The 19985-nt window shown below is 42.7% G+C and overlaps 1 protein-coding gene across 1 annotated transcript in view; it reads left to right on the forward strand.

Moving 5' to 3' along the window:
- The window catches only part of SHTN1 (shootin 1), a 75729-nt gene that overhangs the window by 6060 nt on the left and 49684 nt on the right, over positions 1-19985 (forward strand). Inside the window, exons 2-4 of the mRNA XM_035137737.3 lie at positions 669-721; positions 8857-8917; positions 17362-17456. Of these exons, the coding sequence (XP_034993628.1) occupies positions 669-721; positions 8857-8917; positions 17362-17456 (209 nt within the window). The remainder of the gene's footprint in view (positions 1-668; positions 722-8856; positions 8918-17361; positions 17457-19985) is intronic.

The raw sequence follows: 19985 nt of genomic DNA on the forward strand, positions 1-19985 counted from the left end.
GCACACCTTGTGCGGAAAATTAGAAATCAGTAATTGAGGCTATAAAGTCAAAACACCATTGGTGTTGCAGTTACTGAAGATCTAACTTCACTCATGATCTGATTGTACCAGCTAGTTTGATTGTGAGAGAACATGTGGTTCAGAAATGCACAATTACTAAATAAAGGGTATATTCTGCATGAATAACAAAATGACTGGATACATAGCATCCTAAATCTAATTATGAAGCTGTGGTCATAAAGCAAAAAATGCATGCAACTCTACTAGTTCTTGCCTTTTCATTACTGTTTATCATCTTTCCTTCCAAGCATCTTATTTCCCAGCCTTCATCTGTATGATCATTTGTCTGTTCATGTACCACTGTTCCTGGAGAAGCCAGACTGATATCTAATGGAATTATTTTAAATGATTTACGTTTGGGAAATAATTTTTAAAAGTCTTTTAATTGCTCAGGTAATGTCTGTGATGATTCTAAGATACTACCTGAAAACTCTTTTAAAGTCCTGTACTGTATACATGCTATGTGTTATTCCAGTAAGCAAATTGATCTTTATTATAGACTTGTAACATGATGTTTGTAGATGTAAAGTTTATGGATGTGTGAAAGTTAATGAGATTTCCATGAAGAGCACCACCGAGATAACTTTTTATGTATCTTGTTTTTTTAGCTATTGGTGAATATGAAGATCTAAGAGCAGAAAATAAGAAAACAAAAGAAGAGGTTTGTACTTGTTTTCATGTGATATAAAATATAGTGTAACTATTGATTTTGATGGACCTTGGCACGATCGACATTTCCCCTTACAAATATACCTTGGCACAATTGGCATTTCCCCTTACAAATATTTTATCCATATGAGGAAGTATTTGCAGCAACTTCCATAACCATAGTAGTACTTTGGTACCATTGTGATGGTGGAAATTACCAATTTGCTTAGTAATTTTGTCCTTTATTTATTTGATTTATACCTGCCTTCCACAAAAGGAGCCCAGAGCAGCAGCACTAAAACAATACTATTTAAAAAGTTCTAAAAACAGTTTTAAAATATTATTTTAAAGCATTCACATTCTCTCAGTCAATTATTTCCTTTTGCCAGATTCAGTGTTGTTCAGCCATCAAATACCTGGCTAAACAGGAATGTTTTTAAATTCCTCTTAAAAGTCAGGAATGAGGGAGACAGATGTACTTCATCAGGGACCCACCACTTAGAAGGCCTTGTCATGAGCCAATGTCAACCAGTAGCTCCCAGCAGTGGCACAGTGTATAGTCATACTGTATATGTATGTCCCAGTGGATAACAAGGCCATAAACGTGTACTTAGAAGTAAGCCCCATTAAGTTCAGTGGGACTTTCTCCCGGGTAAGTGTATCTTGGATTGCAGCCATAGACTGATAAAAATGAGAACTGCCAAAATGTTGATATCTTGATATAAGAGAATTCTTGTTGTAGTTAGCTATAGTTGACATTGCCCATATTTAGTTCAGATAAGAAAATTTCTCATGCAAGTTTTGAGCAGAAACCAGTAACAAAACTACTTCCTTATTTACACAGTAATTTCAGACTGTCACCACCACCACAATGTGCCTCTTAGATCATGATTCCTGTCCTAATCCTGGCCTGGATGCAGTTTGCAAGCCGAAGCACACACTGCAATCATTTTCTTCTTCTGCCTGTTGGAGGTGCAAAGCAAAAACAAATATCAGGTTTCTTGAAAACTCCTCCCTACCCTCCTCACACACAAAGAAATGGATAGAAACCTAGTGCTCATGATGGTTACTACAGCAAGTGAAACAATGAACTATGTGAAATGACTGCCATCACCATTCCTCCCCTCCATCTGAACCCAGTGCCCTGGTCTAATTTAGTGGGAAGGTCTGTAGCTCATTGGGAGAGCATCTCCTTTGCATGCAGAAGATCCCCAGCATCTACAGGTAGGCTGGGAAAGACTCCAGTCTTGAAATGTTGCAGAGCAACATTCAGTCAATGTAGATAGTACTGAACTGGATGGGCCATTGGTCCAACATTCCATTCCTAAAAGATGGTTTAAAGTTGCTTGTGGATTGGATGACTGAATAAATAGAAGCTTATAGATAAATAGAACGCTTGGGGAGTGATGGAAATGCCCGTCCTAAATAGGATCACACTCACCCAGAAGGGGCAGGTTGGGAGCTTGGGAGTGCTCCTGGTAGATGTCCATGCCAAGACAATGTTCACAATCATGTTTTATCATATTCTCTTGATTCATCAACCACATCCCTTCTTAGACGAGAGGGATTTGGCCACTGGTTGAGCATCCCTGGTTTGTAGTCTAAATGCGAGGTGCTATTTCTTTTAAGCTGTGATGCTATGCCCACTTTACTGGTAATAAGCTTTGTTGAGCTTAATGGGACTTAAGTGAGTAGACATGTCAAGGATGGCATTGGTTTAGGTCTGGCACCCTTGAGGAAGCATCTTCTCCCATACGTACTCTATTGCCTTTCGAGATTCAGTACTTGATGGGCCATCAGAATATTAACACCCATAAAGCAAGTTCCCCCTGTGGTCTCCCAAAGTTGTGACAGCTGAGGACAGAATTTGAGAGCTTGTCTTTTTTAGATCAGTTTAAATATTTTTCTTTCTTTTTAAACAGGCTTTAAGTTAATGTGACTTGATACTATTGAGGCTTTTACCCGGTATTGCTGCTGTTGGGTTTTTCAATTTACTGTTTTTGTGATTGCCTTTATTGTGTTGTGAAACTTGTACCAAAAGTTGGGCAATTAATCTTCTAAATCAACAATTGTTTGACCAACAATGCCAGTAGGTGGATCTTGCTGTCCCCCTCCCCTTTCCTTTACTGATGCATCGTGGTTGGGGCTTTCCAGGGTTGTGGGTTTTGTCATCACAGCTTCCTAATTCATAATTATTCTGTGTCCTGTACTCTGTTTACATGCCATGATGTGGCTATAAACCTTGGCTTACCACCAGCAAGCACTTTGCTCAAGCACACTGTTGAATTGTTCCTATGTCACTCCACCCTTCATGGAGCTGGGAGCAACAAACCACAAGTCTTGGTTTACTGCAGGGTTTGAAGGGCTGTCAGGAGACATTCTTCTCTTTGAAGGAGGCCACCATCTGAAGGGTCATCCAGTCCTGGCCCAGTTAGCACTATAAGAAGGAAGAGGGCCTTGAAGTTGTCCATTATCAGTTAGCACCTGGACAGAATGCACTATATTTCTGTTTGAATTACAAATTTGCACCTGTAAATATAAATTAGCATATGCAAACGTCTTTTATGTGATGAATTTTTTTGGCAGTAAGGGGCTACCCTAGACTAGTGTACTAATTCCATCAGTAATGTCGCAGATAAAACTCTGAGAGGAGGCTACAGTGTTGTGTAGTCCTCTCTCCACTTTCCATCCCAAAACAACAACTTAGAGACTGCAGTACACCCCTACATCATCAAGACAACGATAGTCAACACTAACCAGAATTGCTATCTGAATCAGGTTTTGAATTGATGCAGATTTGCACTCCCTAGCTGAGACGGAACCTGATACGAGTCATTGATGTAATGCTTTGCCATGGTTAAGGCCAGGGGTCCCCAAACTAAGGCCCGGGGGCCGGATGCGACCCAATCGCCTTCTAAATCCGGCCTGCAGATGGTCCGGGAATCAGCATGTTTTTACATAAGTAGAATGTGTCCTTTTATTTAAAATGCATCTCTGGGTTATTTGTAGGGCCTGCCTGATGTTTTAACATGAGTAGAATGTGTCCTTTTATTTAAAATGCATAACTGGGTTATTTGTGGGGCATAGAATTCATTCATATTTTTTTCCAAAATATAGTCCGGCCCATAGCTGCCAAGTTATCCCTTTTTTAAAGGGAAATTCCCTTATGCTGAATAGGCTTCCTCGCGAGAAAAGGGAAAACTTGGCAGCTATGGTCCGGCCCCCCACAAGGTCTGAGGGACAGTGGACTGGCCCCCTGCTGAAAAAGTTTGCTAACCCCTGGTTAAGGCTGACAAGGGAACGTTGGAGGAAATTCATGTTTGCAGGGGTTGGGAAGTGAGTGTACATGATTGTGACTAGCTCCTGATCTTTTAACAACGGTTAAGAAAACAGTGGCGTTAAGACTGAGACAAATTTTAAGAGAGTCAGAATAATAGGCCATTGGTTATCTCTAATTTGCATGTTTTTCATGGAAACCACCAGTTTCTGTTACTAGAAAGCTATACATTTGCACTGGTTCCTTTTCTTTATTTCCACTCAGTCTTCTTCCCATAAAGTAAATACAACATACTATTGATTTACAGCAAAACTATCCATATATTCAAGCCTCTGAGTCTGATCAATGTGAACCACTGACATGAATATTTTGTCTTCTCTTCCATACCCTAAGAGGGTTTGTCTTTGTGTGGATGTTTTTGTGTGTTAAGATTTGAGAAAAGAATACTACTTTGGAGGCAGGGGCAGCTGGCACCTCCGGAATTGCTGTCCTTGACCATTCATTTGCATTCTAAGACATAAAGGGCTTCTTTTTTAATATATTAAAAAACACGGTCGGCAACTCCATTGTTGTGGCAGGCATATCTGGTTTTTCAATGAGGCATTTTAATTCAATCTTCTCCCATTTTTGCTTATCCTTTTTGCTTTATTTCAGTGAATGGATATGCAGGCTGTGGTCCTGAAATTTCAGTAGAATTCGGATTTTGCTAAGTTGAAATAGCAGCTAACATTTTCCAAACTCAAGTCTTTCTATGCCAGTTACCTTTATATAACAATGCCTTGAAAAGCTTCAGAGCACAAATCAGATGTGATATGGGAGATCTGTCATTTCCCAGGTTGTCTTTCACTGGCCTGCCAGTAAGAACTACGGGGCTTGTGGGTGCTAGGGGCAAGGCCTTTTCAGTAGTGGCACCACACTTTTGGAACTCCCCACCCAGGGAAATTTCTATGGCCTCATCATTGCTTCTTATTATTTCTTAAAATGTGCATAGTTGATGGCATGTGTCAAAAGAATGGCTACCGATGTTTATTAATTGATGTTTAGTTTAATTAGTGCGTGTGTTTAAAATGGTAAGCTTCCCAGGTGACATGTTTAATGGAGATGGGGAGCAACTTTAGAAAGTCATTTGCCAGACTCCTCTCTGAAGTTCCTGCCCCCTCCATTAAACACAGCTGCAGTGAGGTTTAATGGGAGGGGAGGAGGTGCTTCAAATAACAGTTTGACAAACTGCTCTCTGAAGCCCTTCCCCTTCCTTTGGAGGGGATAGGGAGGTTTGTGAGAGCTGTGAGGGGGTGAATGTTGTGTAAAGGGAGAAGGGGTTGGCCAGGTGATGGGAAAGGGCGCTGGCAAAGGAGTTGGTGAGTATGCAGAGTTGGTGAGTATGCAGAGTTGGTGAGCAGAGCAAGCAGGGTCAGCAATCCTTTGTTAATAAACGAACAAATAAAGGTAAAAGGAGATATGAGCATGGTTCAATCAAATTTGGAAGTTGCATGGTGGAGAGAGGATAGACATTTCTCCACACTAATATTCAAATCAGCTTCCCCCCACCTCACCCCAACACCAATCAAAAGCTGCTGTTTTCCTGGTGCATTCTCTCCTGTAAGGCAAATATCAGTATAAGTGGTGTGATTTATATTGTCTTCCACTGCCTCCCGCAGTTTGGTCAAACTCATGTTCGTAGCTTCAAGAACACTGTACAACCAACCTTCCCCTGTAGCTGCTTATAACTTTAAAGAAACAAGGGAGCCAGATCACAGATCTCCTGCATCACATTTTCCTTGACTTTTAATCCTTAGTGTCTCCTGTATGTGCACATACTATATATGTGTAGGGGAAGCAGATCATGTTGCTGATCCTGCCCTGTCCTCTGTGCATTTGTCAGAAGGTGAGCATGGGACTTCTGTATGATAACAGCTCTCCTGATAAGTGCCACTCTTACCTTCTGCCCATGCCCATGTAGAAGTCAGGAGTAGGGCTAGTGAGCTGGTCCCCTTTCACTTTCACTTGATCAGTATACCGTATATGCACATAGAAGGTGAGGATAGGTCTCTACTGGTTGATTTGTTTATCCATTCAAGGGATTAGTTGAACTTTGGAAGAAAAGGTGAGATACCCTAGGACAGGCATGTCAAACCTGCGGCCCTCCAGATGTTTTGGCCTACAACTCCCATGATCCCTAGCTACCGTGTTTCCCCCTTTTTAAGACACCGTCTTATAACTTTTTTTCCTCAAAAAAAACCACGGTGTCTTATTTTCAGGGGATGTCTTAAGGCTTGGTGCTCTGTGCAATCACACATGACACTTTCTGGCACATGCAGATACAGATCAGCTGTAGCGCTGAAATCAGCTGTTCCTGGTTCAGGTGTAGCGCGCGCCTAGCGAAGTTAGCCCTGAGAAGGGAAAATGGCATTTAAAAATGCCGTTTGAAGTGATTTTAGCCTGTCGCCCAGAACCGGCTGCTGCAGCGCGGAGCGCCCAGCAGCGCCCGGGGGGAGCGCCCAGCAACACGGACAGAGCGCTCAGCAGCACCAGGAGGAGCGTCCCACCGTGCCAGGCGGCGGGGTGGCAGGCCTCCTTGGCATGGCGAGGAAGAGACGAGGCCGCTGGCTCGGGCGCTCCTGAGTCCTGACCCCAGCCGCTTCTACGCGGCAGCAGCAAAAGAGCCATGCGGCCACATGGAGAGGCTAACGCCCGAGCGGGAGACGCGATCTCTGCAAAGCTCTGCACTCACTTCATCCGCCCGACGGGAAAGCGAAGTGGGGAAGAGAAAAAACCGAAGCGGCTCTTTTTCTCTTCCCCACTTCACTTTCCCGTCGGGCGGATGAAGTGAGTGCAGAGCTTTGCAGAGATCGCGTCTCCCGCTCGGCCACATGGAGAGGCGAGCGCCTGAGCGGGAGACGCGCTCTCTGCAAAGCTCTGCACTCACTTCATCCACCCGACGGGAAAGCGAAGTGGGGAAGAGAAAAAGAGCCGCTTCGGTTTTTTCTCTTTTTCTCTTCCCCACTTCGCTTTCCCGTCGGGCGGATGAAGTGAGTGCAGAGCTTTGCAGAGAGCGCGTCTCCCGCTCGGGCGCTCGCCTCTCCATGTGGCCGCACGGCTCTTTTGCTGCTGCTGCGTAGAAGCGGCTGGGGTCAGGACTCAGGAGCGCCCGAGCCAGCGGCCTCGTCTCTTCCTCGCCATGCCAAGGAGGCCTGCCACCCCGCCGCCTGGCACGGTGGGACGCTCCTCCTGGTGCTGCTGAGCGCTCCGTCCGTGTTGCTGGGCGCTCCGCCCGGCGCTGCTGCGCGCTGCAGCAGCCGGTTCCAGGCGGTGGGGAGGCAAGCTGAAATCACTTCAAACGGCGTTTTTAAACGCCATTTTACCTCCTCAGGGCTGACTTTGCTAGGTGCGCGCTACAACTGAACCAGGAACAGCTGATTTCCCCACAGCTTATCTGTATCTCCGCGCTCTGCTTCCTTGCTTTGCCTGCCGCTGCTGAGCGTTCCACGCTGCAGCAGCTGGTTCCAGGCCCCCAGTTGGCAGGCATGGGGGTATGTCTTATTTTCAGGGTATGTCTTATATTTCTCAAATGCTTAAAATTGTTGCCCTGGCTTACTTTTTGACTACGTATTAAAAAAGGGGAAACACGGTAGCAGGACCAGTGGTTGGGGAAGATGGGAATTGTAGTCCAAAACATCTGGAGGGCCGCAGGTTTGACATGCCTGCCCTAGGACAATTAGTCATTCTTGAATAGCTTATAACTGACTGAATAGATGTCATTCAAATGAAAGCAGGGTCATGGCATGCTAAGGTGGGTGTAAAGGGAGGAGAACTTAATCACCCAAGAATTTGTCTCTGTGGGCAAGGAGGGCTCGTAACAGCAATCCTTAACCATCCAAGTTTGATGAATCTGAGCATCTATGATTGTGTAAACAAGCCCTAGAGCAGGCAGAATATGCTTTTTAAAGGCTGTGCAAGAACCCCCTTGGTGTGCTTTGTAGCCCTGAATCAGGACTACACTTCCCACCCTGGATTCTTCTGCACAGCAGTTGAGTGGGTGTGCATTAAAAACTTTTTGAAAAGGTTGGGATGCACATCACCATGCAGGATCGGGTACTGTTGCTTAACAGCTGTTAAGCAGACGCATCCGATCCTGCATGGTGCTGGCTGATCCTCCTTCATGAGTGGTTTCCCTGCACATAAAGGAAGCTGCCCAAGAAGAAGTGACCAGCACCATGCAGGATCAGATCCTTCCACTTGACATTTGTTAGGAGGGAGGATCCAACCCTGCTTAGTGCTCATTCGCAAGTGGCTTTCCTTATTCCACTCATACTAGCTGTGGGAAAGGAATTTCCTCTAAGATAAGAGCTGTTGAAGCTGTAATATTAAGATGGAACGTTAAGTTGGGAAATATCAAGGTAGACTGAGCTGCTAATAACATCTTTAGAGGAAACCTGTCCATTTTAACTTGCATGTCCTCTTCACAATTGATGGTGCAGCTTATGAATCTTGTCATTTGAACCTTGACGCTTTTTCTACTGGAGTTTAAAAACCAAACGCAGGAATTGGCTCCAAATTACCATTTGCCTTTCTTTAAAATTTAGTTTTAAGTTTAAGTTAAGTTTAAGTTACAAAATCTGCTTTTGTAGCTTTATCCCAGGCATCCCCAAACTGCAGCCCTCCAGATGTTTTGGCCTACAACTCCCATGATCCCTAGCTAACAGGACCAGTGGTCGGGGATGATGGGGATTGTAGTCCAAAACATCTGGAGGGCCGAAGTTTGGGGATGCCTGCTTTATCCTAATTCCTGATCATTGTTTTGCTTTCTGTTGATTATGTGGAAATTGATTTAATTATTTAAATTCTGAAAATGTCATTGTATCTTCCGGCAGTGTGACAAAATCAAACAGCAGAGAGATGAAGCAGTCAAGCAGTTGGAAGAGATTCAGAAAAGTAAGTAGTGTTTTCCAAAGGAATAAGGGTTCTGTGCTAACAGATCAAATGGGCAAACACCAGTTAGCTATTTCTGAGTACCTTTTGTGTTTTGACTCAGATCTAACTTTTGGAAATCTGTGCAGTAATTCAGTTACTCTGGGGTTTTACCCTTATAGTTTTTTTAAAAAATTATTATTTTATTTTATATTTTTTATTAGCAAGGAAAGGGAAAAAAAGAAAAAAAGATTAATTGAAATTTAAAAAGAGAGAGAAGATTAATAATAATTTACAAAAATACTACTAACAACATTCTGTCAGATAAGAGTTTGCTCCCCTGAAGAATTCAGCTTATTATCCCCACAAACTTTTCTCCTTAACATTCTCCAAACTTGTTCCCTAATAAAAAGTTGATCAGATACCCAGTCGATCTCTCAACTGGGAGATTTGACTCTTTGAACAAGGCTGCTGTTAAAGTCCTTGTGGATTGGGCAAACTAGTAAGTAGTGTGGTACTGACTAGGTGCAATATGCTTGGCCCAGGGGTGCCAACTTTAAATACTTTTTTGGGGGGTGGGGTAAGCCCTGCTGCAAATAATTGATCACATGACACAGTGCTCGCACACCATTTGAGTGGCAATGCCCATCAACCGGGAATGGGGATCGGCCCCTCAAGTATTTTACTGAGTGGGCTGAAGTGACCTTGGCCCCTAGGAGTTGGCTCCTATGGCTTGGCCCCACAAAGAAACGGGTAACGTGGAGGAGGTGATATTTGTTTTTGGTTTGCGTTACCATCTCTGCTTCTTTTAAGATCATGCTCAGAAATGGGCAATGCTAATATTCTCATTGCCTTGGGCCGGGTTTTAGTGAGGGGTAGCAGCAGTGGGATAGACTTGCCCACTTCTGCCTTCTCTGAAGCCTATTGTAAGACCCCTTTGTGTCCCACAATTCCTTTGGCACATACAGAGAACTCGAGAAAGGGGGTCTCTTTCTCCCCACTTTGTATCATATTCTTTCCCCCCTCAAAATACAGCATGAGGTAGTCCTAATAGTCCTCTTGTGAGATTTCCATTTCCCAATTGTAGCTGGTAAAATCTTCCAGATGTTGAACCGCCATGAAAATGTGTAGGAATGAAAGCAAAAGCTGAGACAGGTTGAGAGGCAGTTTTATGGCAGTCCCTTGAAATTATCCTTGCTCTTTACCCACAAAAAATGCGAAAGAAAAAGCTTGACAAGGATGACCTTTTCTGGCACAGTAGACACAAAGTTTTTCCTAGCAGGGATTCTGCCACCCCCTCTGCCACCCCTCCCCTGTTTAAATGCCTCATGAGAAGCATAAGTTGATGGAACTGCAGTTATGAGGAAGATTTTATCGTATAAGTTTTAAAGGTAATTGTAGAGCTTTGAAAGCATCATTTACTTCGTTCTAAATAAATAGGAAGCAAGCTGCATATTGTTTTTTCAAAAAAGTTATTGTAGGGCTCAAATGCTGTTAAAAGTAGGCAGACATTAAAGTGGTATAGTTCTCCCTGTCACAAAGATGCAGCGATGAGGAATTTCTGCCTGTTTTGCAGACTTTTGAAAACAATAAACACTGTTTTTGTGATGTAATGCCAAAACAAACGCCAATATACTTTCTAGGCGCTTGCAACCTCAGAAAACATACATTTCAGTTCTGATATGGTGAAGGCATCACCAGTTTCATTTACATTTTCTGGTCAAAGAATCACTTCTGTTTACTGTCTTATTGCAATCTTCCTTCCTTCCTTCCTCTCTCTTTCTTATCATAGGGGAATGAAATATTCCTTTAAATACTTCCATTTGGATAGCATTACTTGGGTTGAAAAGTGGCAGGAGTATTTGTTCTCCAAAAGACTTATTCTTTTATAAGTAAAATTAATTGAAACAAATACACTAAATGCCAGCTTTTGCCTCCTTACTTTCAACATTTGTCAACTGCTGAAGTGTTATTATTTTTTAATTTTTTTGAATACCCAGAATGCTAGCCAGGGGCTGATAGACAGAGAACATCTTCTTTAGTTCAAAGAATTGCAAGGAAAAGAAATTTCTGCCCTTGCCCTCTGTTATTTACATTTTACGATTATTCATGTGTGCTTTTGCTATTCTTGCCCACATATGGAGGGTTCTAATTGGAACTGGCTGTGACGGCTGTGTGGAACTCTTCCTTTGAATATCTCTGTGGTGGGAAATGGCGTGGGGACCCAAATTCAATGTATTGGAGAAGGCTTGTTTGCTTTACTGTCTAAGGCTCAGGCTGCTGACTTCTTTATGAAGGATCAAGCACATCTACATAACCAAATTTAAAGTGGGTATGATGATGTCTCCCACTGGCGCAAGGAATAAATATGCTAACAACTCTCTCCACCTCCCACCCCCACCCCTCCACCAAATATCCAGTTTTCCCTCTTGTGTGATAATGGTTCTATTGATGCCATGTGGTGTCTGGAGGTAACAAAGCACAGCTAATGGGAGTGGAAAGCCCTCCCGTGAATAGCTTCTCAAGAGAGGAGATGACAACAGTATTGCAGCCTGTTATGTTAGGTCTCTGTCACCGTAGTATGTTTTGTTGCAGTATTAGGCATTAGCAATAGAGGGTTAAAAGAAAGAACCTGCACCTCATACATAGATGACAAAGAAATTTACACGGCTGGGGTTTGCATCGGTTCATAAATGCAGTAGAAAAACCTCCAGTGAAATAGTCCTAAACTTTAAAGTGTTTTGAAATAATCTGGTGGAGTGGCTGTATGTTGAGGGGGGGAAAGGCCTAAGAAGTCAAATTCCTGAAAAAAGAAGTGGAAGGAATAGAGGAGGCACACACAGACACCTTGTGGCTTGTTAATATGTGCTAGTGATACTGGGAATTCAAGAGCCTGGCGGAAAATGTCAAGGAGTGAAGGCTTAAAATTTGAAAGTAATATTTGCTCTTGTAAAATGCCATGGGTTTTCCTTTATCTTCCCTTTCATGTGCTTCACCCCCTCCCTTTTTATAAAAAAAAAGAAAGGGGAAAAAAAAGACATACCTTGTAAACATAGCGATAAAATGCCAGGAATATTAGGATTTTACAGCAATAATGGAGCCCATTATTTAAACGACAATATAAAAGGCAATTATATTGATGAAGAGCTACACGGGCTTTGTGTCTGTGAATAAACTTGGCCTGCGCTCAGCTTCTATTTGTTCTCCCGGCATAAACACATATTGTGCGTGATTCCTGTTTAATGGGGCCCAGTCTGTATGCCAAGCAGCTGCATTTTAGGCCCTATAGCGTGATTTCATAGCTCTCTGAAAATTGGTTCTATTCAGCAGAAGAGATAGGAGGTGGTGGTAGGGGGGGAAGCTTCAACACACAATCATTTCTTTTCAATTGGAGCCAGAAAGGTTGATGACAACATGACCATTGTGTGATAATGATAAGACCACTAAGGATCTGTACTTCTCATCAAGGCTTTCACACAACAGCAGATACAATTTAATTCACTGCTCTGTCAGCAGTGCTGATACCATTATGCCGTCTGTCTCCACAGTTATAATCACTGTCCTCCGAGAAATGCAGTTGAAATGATCTTGAGCAGTCAAAGAAACTCTCAATTAAGACTGCCACTTCCAATGTGTCAGATTGTGTCTTATGCACTTGGTACAATTTTCACTTCCAATCCTGTTTATTTACAATGTCGGCCAGTAATTACGCTTAACGTGTCATTTAGTGAGGGTACCCCTGCCAAGGAGATTGTTGGGTGCTGCAGTGCCATTGAGGGGGAGTTTCTTGCAGTCAGTGCCATCAGCGGCTTTTAGTCCCTGATGGGATGCGGTAGTAATGTTGATAATGCAAGTATCACGCTCATCAAGTCATAATTAGATGCCACTCAAATGTGCCACTTGTAATAACAGTGTTGATTCATGTTTTCTCGGCGACTGCAACTACTAATTAGTTAAGTGGTTTTTGGTTGGCCTGCATTTGCTGCATATTATTATTATCCCTGAAAAAATGTTGAGGTTGGAGAGGTTTTTGGCCACTTAGTGTTGCTTTATGAATTTTAATATCAGCATAATAAGAACTTTGGACAGTCTTAGGAAGGGGTGTGTGTGTGTGTGTGTGTGTGTTCAGATACATTTTACCTTTGGAATTTAATCATAATTGCAGGTTAACTAATCTTTAAATGAACCATGAGGTCTTAAAAAACCCCTTTATATTTTACATGAAAAATCTAGTTAATTTTCACCTCCTACCATTAATGTAAAGTGAATCTTTTTAAAAAAATGCACTACTCCTACCATTTAATGTAAAAGGAATCCGAACTTTCTTGGCTAACTTTATGAAACAACAAAGCAGCTTTTTGGACAAATGCCATGTAATCACCTTTTCTTTTCTCTTGACAATGGATTAGACAGATGTCACAACTCAGTGGCACATTAGCAATAGCTTATTTTTTCTGTTTGTTGTGATTCTTCAGGTTGGAATGCATTCTATGCTACCATACATCCGGGTACCAAACCTGAACTACCTGGTCTCTGTATCTGCATAATACACTCTGGGTGAAATCCAGTGGTGTCCATGTATGGACAAAATGGACATCTGCTTGCACAATGGTACTTCCCCTTCCTCTTCTCCCCATTGCAGCTCCCTGAAGCTGGGGGGGGTGCAGAAGCCAGCTCACACAATGTTGGATTTTCCCCACATTTCCAAATGTACACTTTACACACTGAATTGTACATGTAAAACCTGTTTTTTGTACACTTAGAAAATGGTAACCTTCTTTAGCAGGATCCAACCTTTGCTTTCTTGGCAAAATCCAAGCTTTGCTTTCTTGGCTCAACATCTTTAGATTTCTAGGACATTGAAGTTAGTGTCCCATGCAGCCTGATCCTATATGTGTTTATTCAGAAGTGATTTGCACTGAACTCAGAGGAGCTTTCTTCCAAGTAAGTAGGCGTAGGATTGTGGCCTAAGAGAGGTTGGCTGATGACCATTTGTTTTATTATTCTTGCCTTCCACTGCAGCATGTGGCAGAGATTATTTGCGGCATTTCCCCACGCTTTGCTCAACTCATTCCATTTTCTGACAGTATGTCTGCAGGGCATGCAGTGCTTACCCTTGTTCTTGGCTTATCACACGCTGCCAAATAGGTAGCCTGGGCTGACCTAATAGAAGATAAACCTCTTAAAGTACAGGGCTTCTGTGTTCTTTTGATTATTGGATCCCAGGGCTGAGTATTTCCCTTGGTGTCTCTGTGTTTCTACCTCATCTACATGGGAAGCTACTGCCATGCGTTGGTTTTCTAGGCCCAGCTATAACAACACACCTAGGCTCTTGCGGTGTGTCTATGTATATCTCCCTCAGTTAAGGCTGTTTTCTTTCATCTCTCTGGTGGTACAGTGCCAGATGCTGACAAAACTCGAAACATAAATAACAATTATAGCAAACGAGGAAGAAAGCCATTGCCTCTTACTCATTTTCGAGCCACAGCTCACAGCACTGTTTCCCCACCACCACCAATAAAGCACCAAAGGGCTTGGATTCAAGTGTGAAAGAATAGAACTGTGCTTCTTAAATTGTGGCGCCCAGAATTGGGGACAGTACTCCAGGTGTGGTCTGACCAAGGCGGAATAGAGTGGGAAGAAAACACCTCAACTCTAGTATCCCATAACGATACACAGTACACGTAAGAAGATCACTGCAGGATCAGGCCAGTGACCCATCCTGTTCTTACAGCAGCCAACCAGATGCGCTGTGGGAAACCCGTAAGCAAGACATGAAAGCAGGACTTGTGATTCCCAGCAACAGATACTCACAACTTCATAACAATATCATTTGTATGCAGTTGGGTTGACTGTCCTACAACTGGAGGCTGCTTTTATTCTGAAGTTTTCACATTTGGTTTGGAAGATGAGACAGTGAGACTTCTGTATTCAAGGCAGAGATGCCAAGGTTATAGCTCTGCCCTTGGGCATATACAAGGGCAATCTAATGCATGCCTACTTGGGAATAGGTCCTACTAAACGCAATGAGTTGCATTCAACCTGGTGCATGCCCCCTAAATCTGTTCTGTGGGGTTCCCCCAACCTTCCCAAGTGGATTTGGGGATGCCGCAGGACGAGAGGGTGAAAGCTCCAGTACATAAACATAAACTGTTCGGCTTGCAACAAAGTTAAATACCGTATTTTCCCGTGTATAAGATGCCCCCATGTATAAAACAACCCCTATTTTTTAACCCAAAATTAAGAAATTAAGTTCTTTAGCTTTTTTTGGGGGGGGGTGAGAGAGGTCACTATCGCCAATCGCTCACCCGCCTTCCCGCCACTGCCGATTGCTTGCCACAGCCACTGCCGATCGCACACCTCGCCACAGCCGCCAATTTTCTGCCTGCTTGCCGCCACTAACAGCCCACCCACTTCCCGCAGCCGCCAGTCACCTGCCTGCCTTGCCACAGCTGCCATTTGCCTGCCCAGTTGCCGCAGCCACAGCAAATCGCCAGCAGGCCTTGCCGCAGCCACCAATCACCTACCCAATCTTCTGCTTGCTGCTGCCATTAATCGCACATCCCCCCCCCCGCATTCACTATCTGTGTATAAGATGACACCCAATTTTTGTCTAATTTTTTTAAAGCAAAAAGCATTGTCTTACACACGGGAAAATACGGTACCACCCAGTGGAACTCCTTAGTAAACATGTAAAATATTGCTATGTAAATTGGATGGTGGTGACAGCAGTTGTTTGTTTAAATATGTATACCCAACTTTCCATTTAAAAAATGCTAATGGCAGCTTGCAGTAAATTTAGAAACAAAATTTCACCGAAGAGTTAAACAATTCTTAAAGGCACTTAGAAAGGTTATATTTAATGCCTCAAAATAACTTAAGCAATGTTATCGAATATGCGTAAAATATCATAGACAGTAATGGGAAGTCAGGTTACAGATCCAGCAGTCTGGCCAGAAATATGGGTGCTTCTGAAGAATAGTCATGTGTGACCTTCTATGCCAGAGCTTCAATCTCCAAGTAAGACTGGAAGAGAACCAGAAGCAGCTCTCTTTCCATTGCTTTCCTGGCTTCCCAACACTGTCGTTGCCACTCATGGACGGGGTGAGGGGTGGGGAACTCAGTGTGGTGCAGTGCTTGGTGGCAGGAGTTTTGGTGGGCTGCATAGCCGCCACGCCGCCACGCCTCAACCCCCCCCCCATCTCTCTTGGTAAGCAGCAGTGTTGATATGCTAGAAGGGCAACAACACAGCCCCACTACTCTGTGCCACTGGCCGCTCCTAGAGAGATCCCTGCATGAAACCTCAGCAGGCTCAGTGTAAGCATTACTGAGCTAGATGGGCCAAAGGTCTGACTCAGTATAAGGCAGCCTCCTATGTTATGTTCTTATGAAGGAAGAGAGTCCACTCTCACCAGTGTCCCCCCTCAATCTTTGCATCTTGAAAACTCTGTTGCACCTTTCAGCCAGCTTTGGGGACTGTAATTAAGCTGTTTGGGAGAGAGTTTAGGCTTTAGGAAATAGTAAGCTTTTAAAAAATATATAGAAAGCTAAAAACGTATTTAAAAACATTTATTTATAGAAAGTAATTGTTTTCCCCGCCCTTCCAGTTCCTACTGTGATGTAGTGGTTGGACAGGGACCTGGGAGACACGGGTTTAAATCCCAACTTTAGGCCTCGTCACTGTCTCTCTGCCTAATCAACGTCACAGGGTTGTTGTGATGATAACATTGGGTTGGGGGAGAACCATGTGTGCCAGTTTTGAGTGCTTGGAGGAAAGTTGGGATATAAATGTAATCATAACAACAACAACAATTAGGATGATAAAAATAGTCTGAAATTATTTTTGTGTTTGCTGTAATATAAGCTATAGGAAGTGGGAAGAGGTAAGTAAGAAAATGTGATTGTTATAAGAATGGAAAGCATGAGTTTTGAAGGGGTGGTGATTTGGGGCAGGGAGGATGAAGGCAAGAATGCAGAAGTAGAGGTAAAGTAGAAGGGCTACAAATAATACAGGACGTACTTTGAGGAGAGGTGAAGTACTGGGAAAGAAGAGTTAATGTTTAGTAGGTTCTGTTAGGAATTTTAGACTGCAATCCAGTGCTCTCTCTCTTGGTAATAAGTCCCATTCAAACAGTGGGCCTTCCTTTTGAGGCAGTCTGATCAAACAGCATAGGATCAGATGGGAATCCTGTTCCTCTTTGTATTCAAAACTTTGGAAATACTATGCATCATTTTTGACCTTAATGTTTAGTTCTTCTTTTAAGCATTCATGAACATCTGTTCCTTTTATATATATGTTTTGCTTAATATGGATAAAGTGTTAGCTTTAAAAAAGTAGTTGACGTGGAAGTTGAATTAGATTTTCATAATCATAGGATGAATGTTCTGAGTAAAATAAAAATCAGAGTGAGGGAAGGCTTGACTCATTAAACACTGCGTGAATCAAATATTTCCCCCTTATGCTTTAGTTTCTCACATGGTCATTGAGGAAGTGAGCTGCATACAGAGCCACCTTGAAATTGAGAAGACATGCCGTGAAAGTGCAGAAGCTCTGGCCACTAAGGTAAGAATATATATTTTATTTTTCCTCTCTGTGGAACACCTACGGTAATCTGAGGGTTTCTGAAACACTGATTCATTGTGGCTGGCAAGCTTAAGTCGCATAACAATGATGCTGATCCTTTGTAGTCCACTTGGAAGGCCTGAGAAGCTGTAAGGTCAGCAGAGGAGACTGGAACTACAATCCTTTACACACTTATTTAGGAGTAAGTGCCTCTGAACAGAATGACCCCCCTCCCAGTAAATATGCAAAGGATTGCTCTCTAATGTTGAGATCCTGTGCTGCTACCTGGCACTGATGGTCACGAAGAGTGAGGTTTAATATCTGAGATAATATGCATTGTGGGTGCATTCAAATGTGTAAGTTATTGTGTTAGATTCCCTGACAAAAGTGCTACTGCTTTTGTCCCATTTTCTTTCCATTTCTTTTAAAAAACAGTGTACGTCAGTTGCCCAAAGAGGTGTAAGAAGCCATGTCCACACAGGCATATTCAGACATGCGTTTTCCTTTCACGCTGCAGTACCTATAGCGTTATGGAACTGTGGCTTTTTAACCAAGACACCACCATGTTGTGCTAAATTTCATTCGGTGTCACTACTCCCCTACCCTTTCTGCACATGCATGTGTCTGTCCCTGCACAATTCCCCCATGAGACCAACAGGAAAGAACTGTATGCCAGTACAGTATACCACTCCAAATTTCATCACCTGACTCCCTCAGTTTTCTGGGTTTCTGTGATTTGTGTGCTTTTTTCTGGAACCAAGTAACACAGAAACAAGCACTGAATAGATGCCATTAGTTTTCCAGTAGTGGCTTTTACATTGTGTGAAGGCTCAAATATAATTCGGAAATTAACAGTCAGGGAAATGGAATAAACAGGTGTGTGGATGCAGCCAGTACGTCTTGCACCTAGGAAGGGTGTGCCCAGCCCCGCCCAACCTGACACCCCAGTATATATGTGCAATCAGTTCCATACTTGTCAGTGCTGAAGGATGTGCCCTCAGATTCATTGCATGACAAAATTCCTACATGGAAAGCACTCCAGTGTAGAATATGGCCTGCAACTTCTATGAAAAATAGTCATATTATGATTATAGATGCTTCTGTTTTGTTGCATATGCAGGGGAGTCGTCATTGGTCAAATACGTGTGTGTGCAGTCATGATATGTGACAATCTTGAGTTTTATGTTATTTCCGACAAAAAAAGAGCTCTATGAAGCAGCCCTGAATTTGGTTGCTTGAGCCAGAAAGCGGGGAGAGGATGAGAAGTTGACTGTTTACTTTTGGACGTAATAAAGGTTGTTTTGCTTTCTTTCTTTCAAGCAATGCAATATGTGTGTTAGTATTTTATTTGCTTAATATGTGGAGTCCCCTAAAGATAGATTTGCTTGACTGGGTTTTCAAGCTTTTAAAAAAACAAAGCAAAAAAAAAAGATAATTCATTGAATGTTTACTTGTTTATTCTGCCTCCCTTCACCACTACCTCCCACATACCATTTTATGCATCTGGGTTAACTGATAAACAAGTTTAGAAATGCCCTGAGTGTCTGCGACATGAAAGAATAATGAACATTTCAGTGTGTGAATCAAATGGAAAAGTCAGCCAGAGTATTACATTTCAGGTGATTGTTTATGAAAGCAAACCGTGGAGCAAGCAAAAGGTGACCTGTACTGCTCTGTTGATTGCATCTAGGTTGATGAATTTACCAAGTATATAATTTTCTATATTCCATCTCATCAGAAGTGCATTATTATTATTACAGAATGTTTTTATCTCTTCATGGATACACACACACACACACACACACACACACACACACACACACACACACGGTTGTGAATAACACATTTGAGCCACTTCATAATCAGAAAATGGATTGTGGCAATTTTGAGCCAAATTTCATTAGCAATGCTGGCTAGTCTGTGCATTTGTGCACGCTGCCCCCCCCTTGCAAAAACTCCTTCCCAAAGTACTTCTTCAGATGTAGCAGAAATCCCACCAGTAGGAAATCTTTTTTAATTTAGATGCATTAGCAATGTACTTTCTGGATATATTAACTTAATTGTTTGCATAATGATACTACATTAGGATTCATAATATAGTCAATCAACAAATAACTAAGAAAATGAATTTATGACTGTAACTATCATTTCTTTCCATTCTTTGCATGGAGTGACACACTCTGACAGCTAAGTAACTAGCACCTTCCTGTTTGGTTTGCTGTGTCAAAGCTGACTCACTCTTCAACCAACCCTGGAAGGGTTTCTCATATTTTCTGTCTAGATCTTTAGGAGTGAAACACACTTAGAGGAACTAGCAGTGCAGGGTGACTGGGAAGATCTCCCTCTTTCAAACATCTAGGCTGAGGATTTGTGTCTTGAGGACAAGAGTGGTGATCTCTTCTTACTATGCGGTGTCCCTTACCAGGAAAAGAAGATCTTGTGTCTTCGGGCTCATCCAGACTTCCAGAGGGCTTGTCCTGCTGCTTTCCCCTCGGAAGCTCAGTCTTTACCGGCTGAAATGTCAATCTG

This window comes from Zootoca vivipara, chromosome 5 (assembly GCF_965207765.1).
Source record: "Zootoca vivipara chromosome 5, rZooViv2.hap1.1, whole genome shotgun sequence".
Lineage (NCBI taxonomy): Eukaryota > Metazoa > Chordata > Lepidosauria > Squamata > Lacertidae > Zootoca > Zootoca vivipara.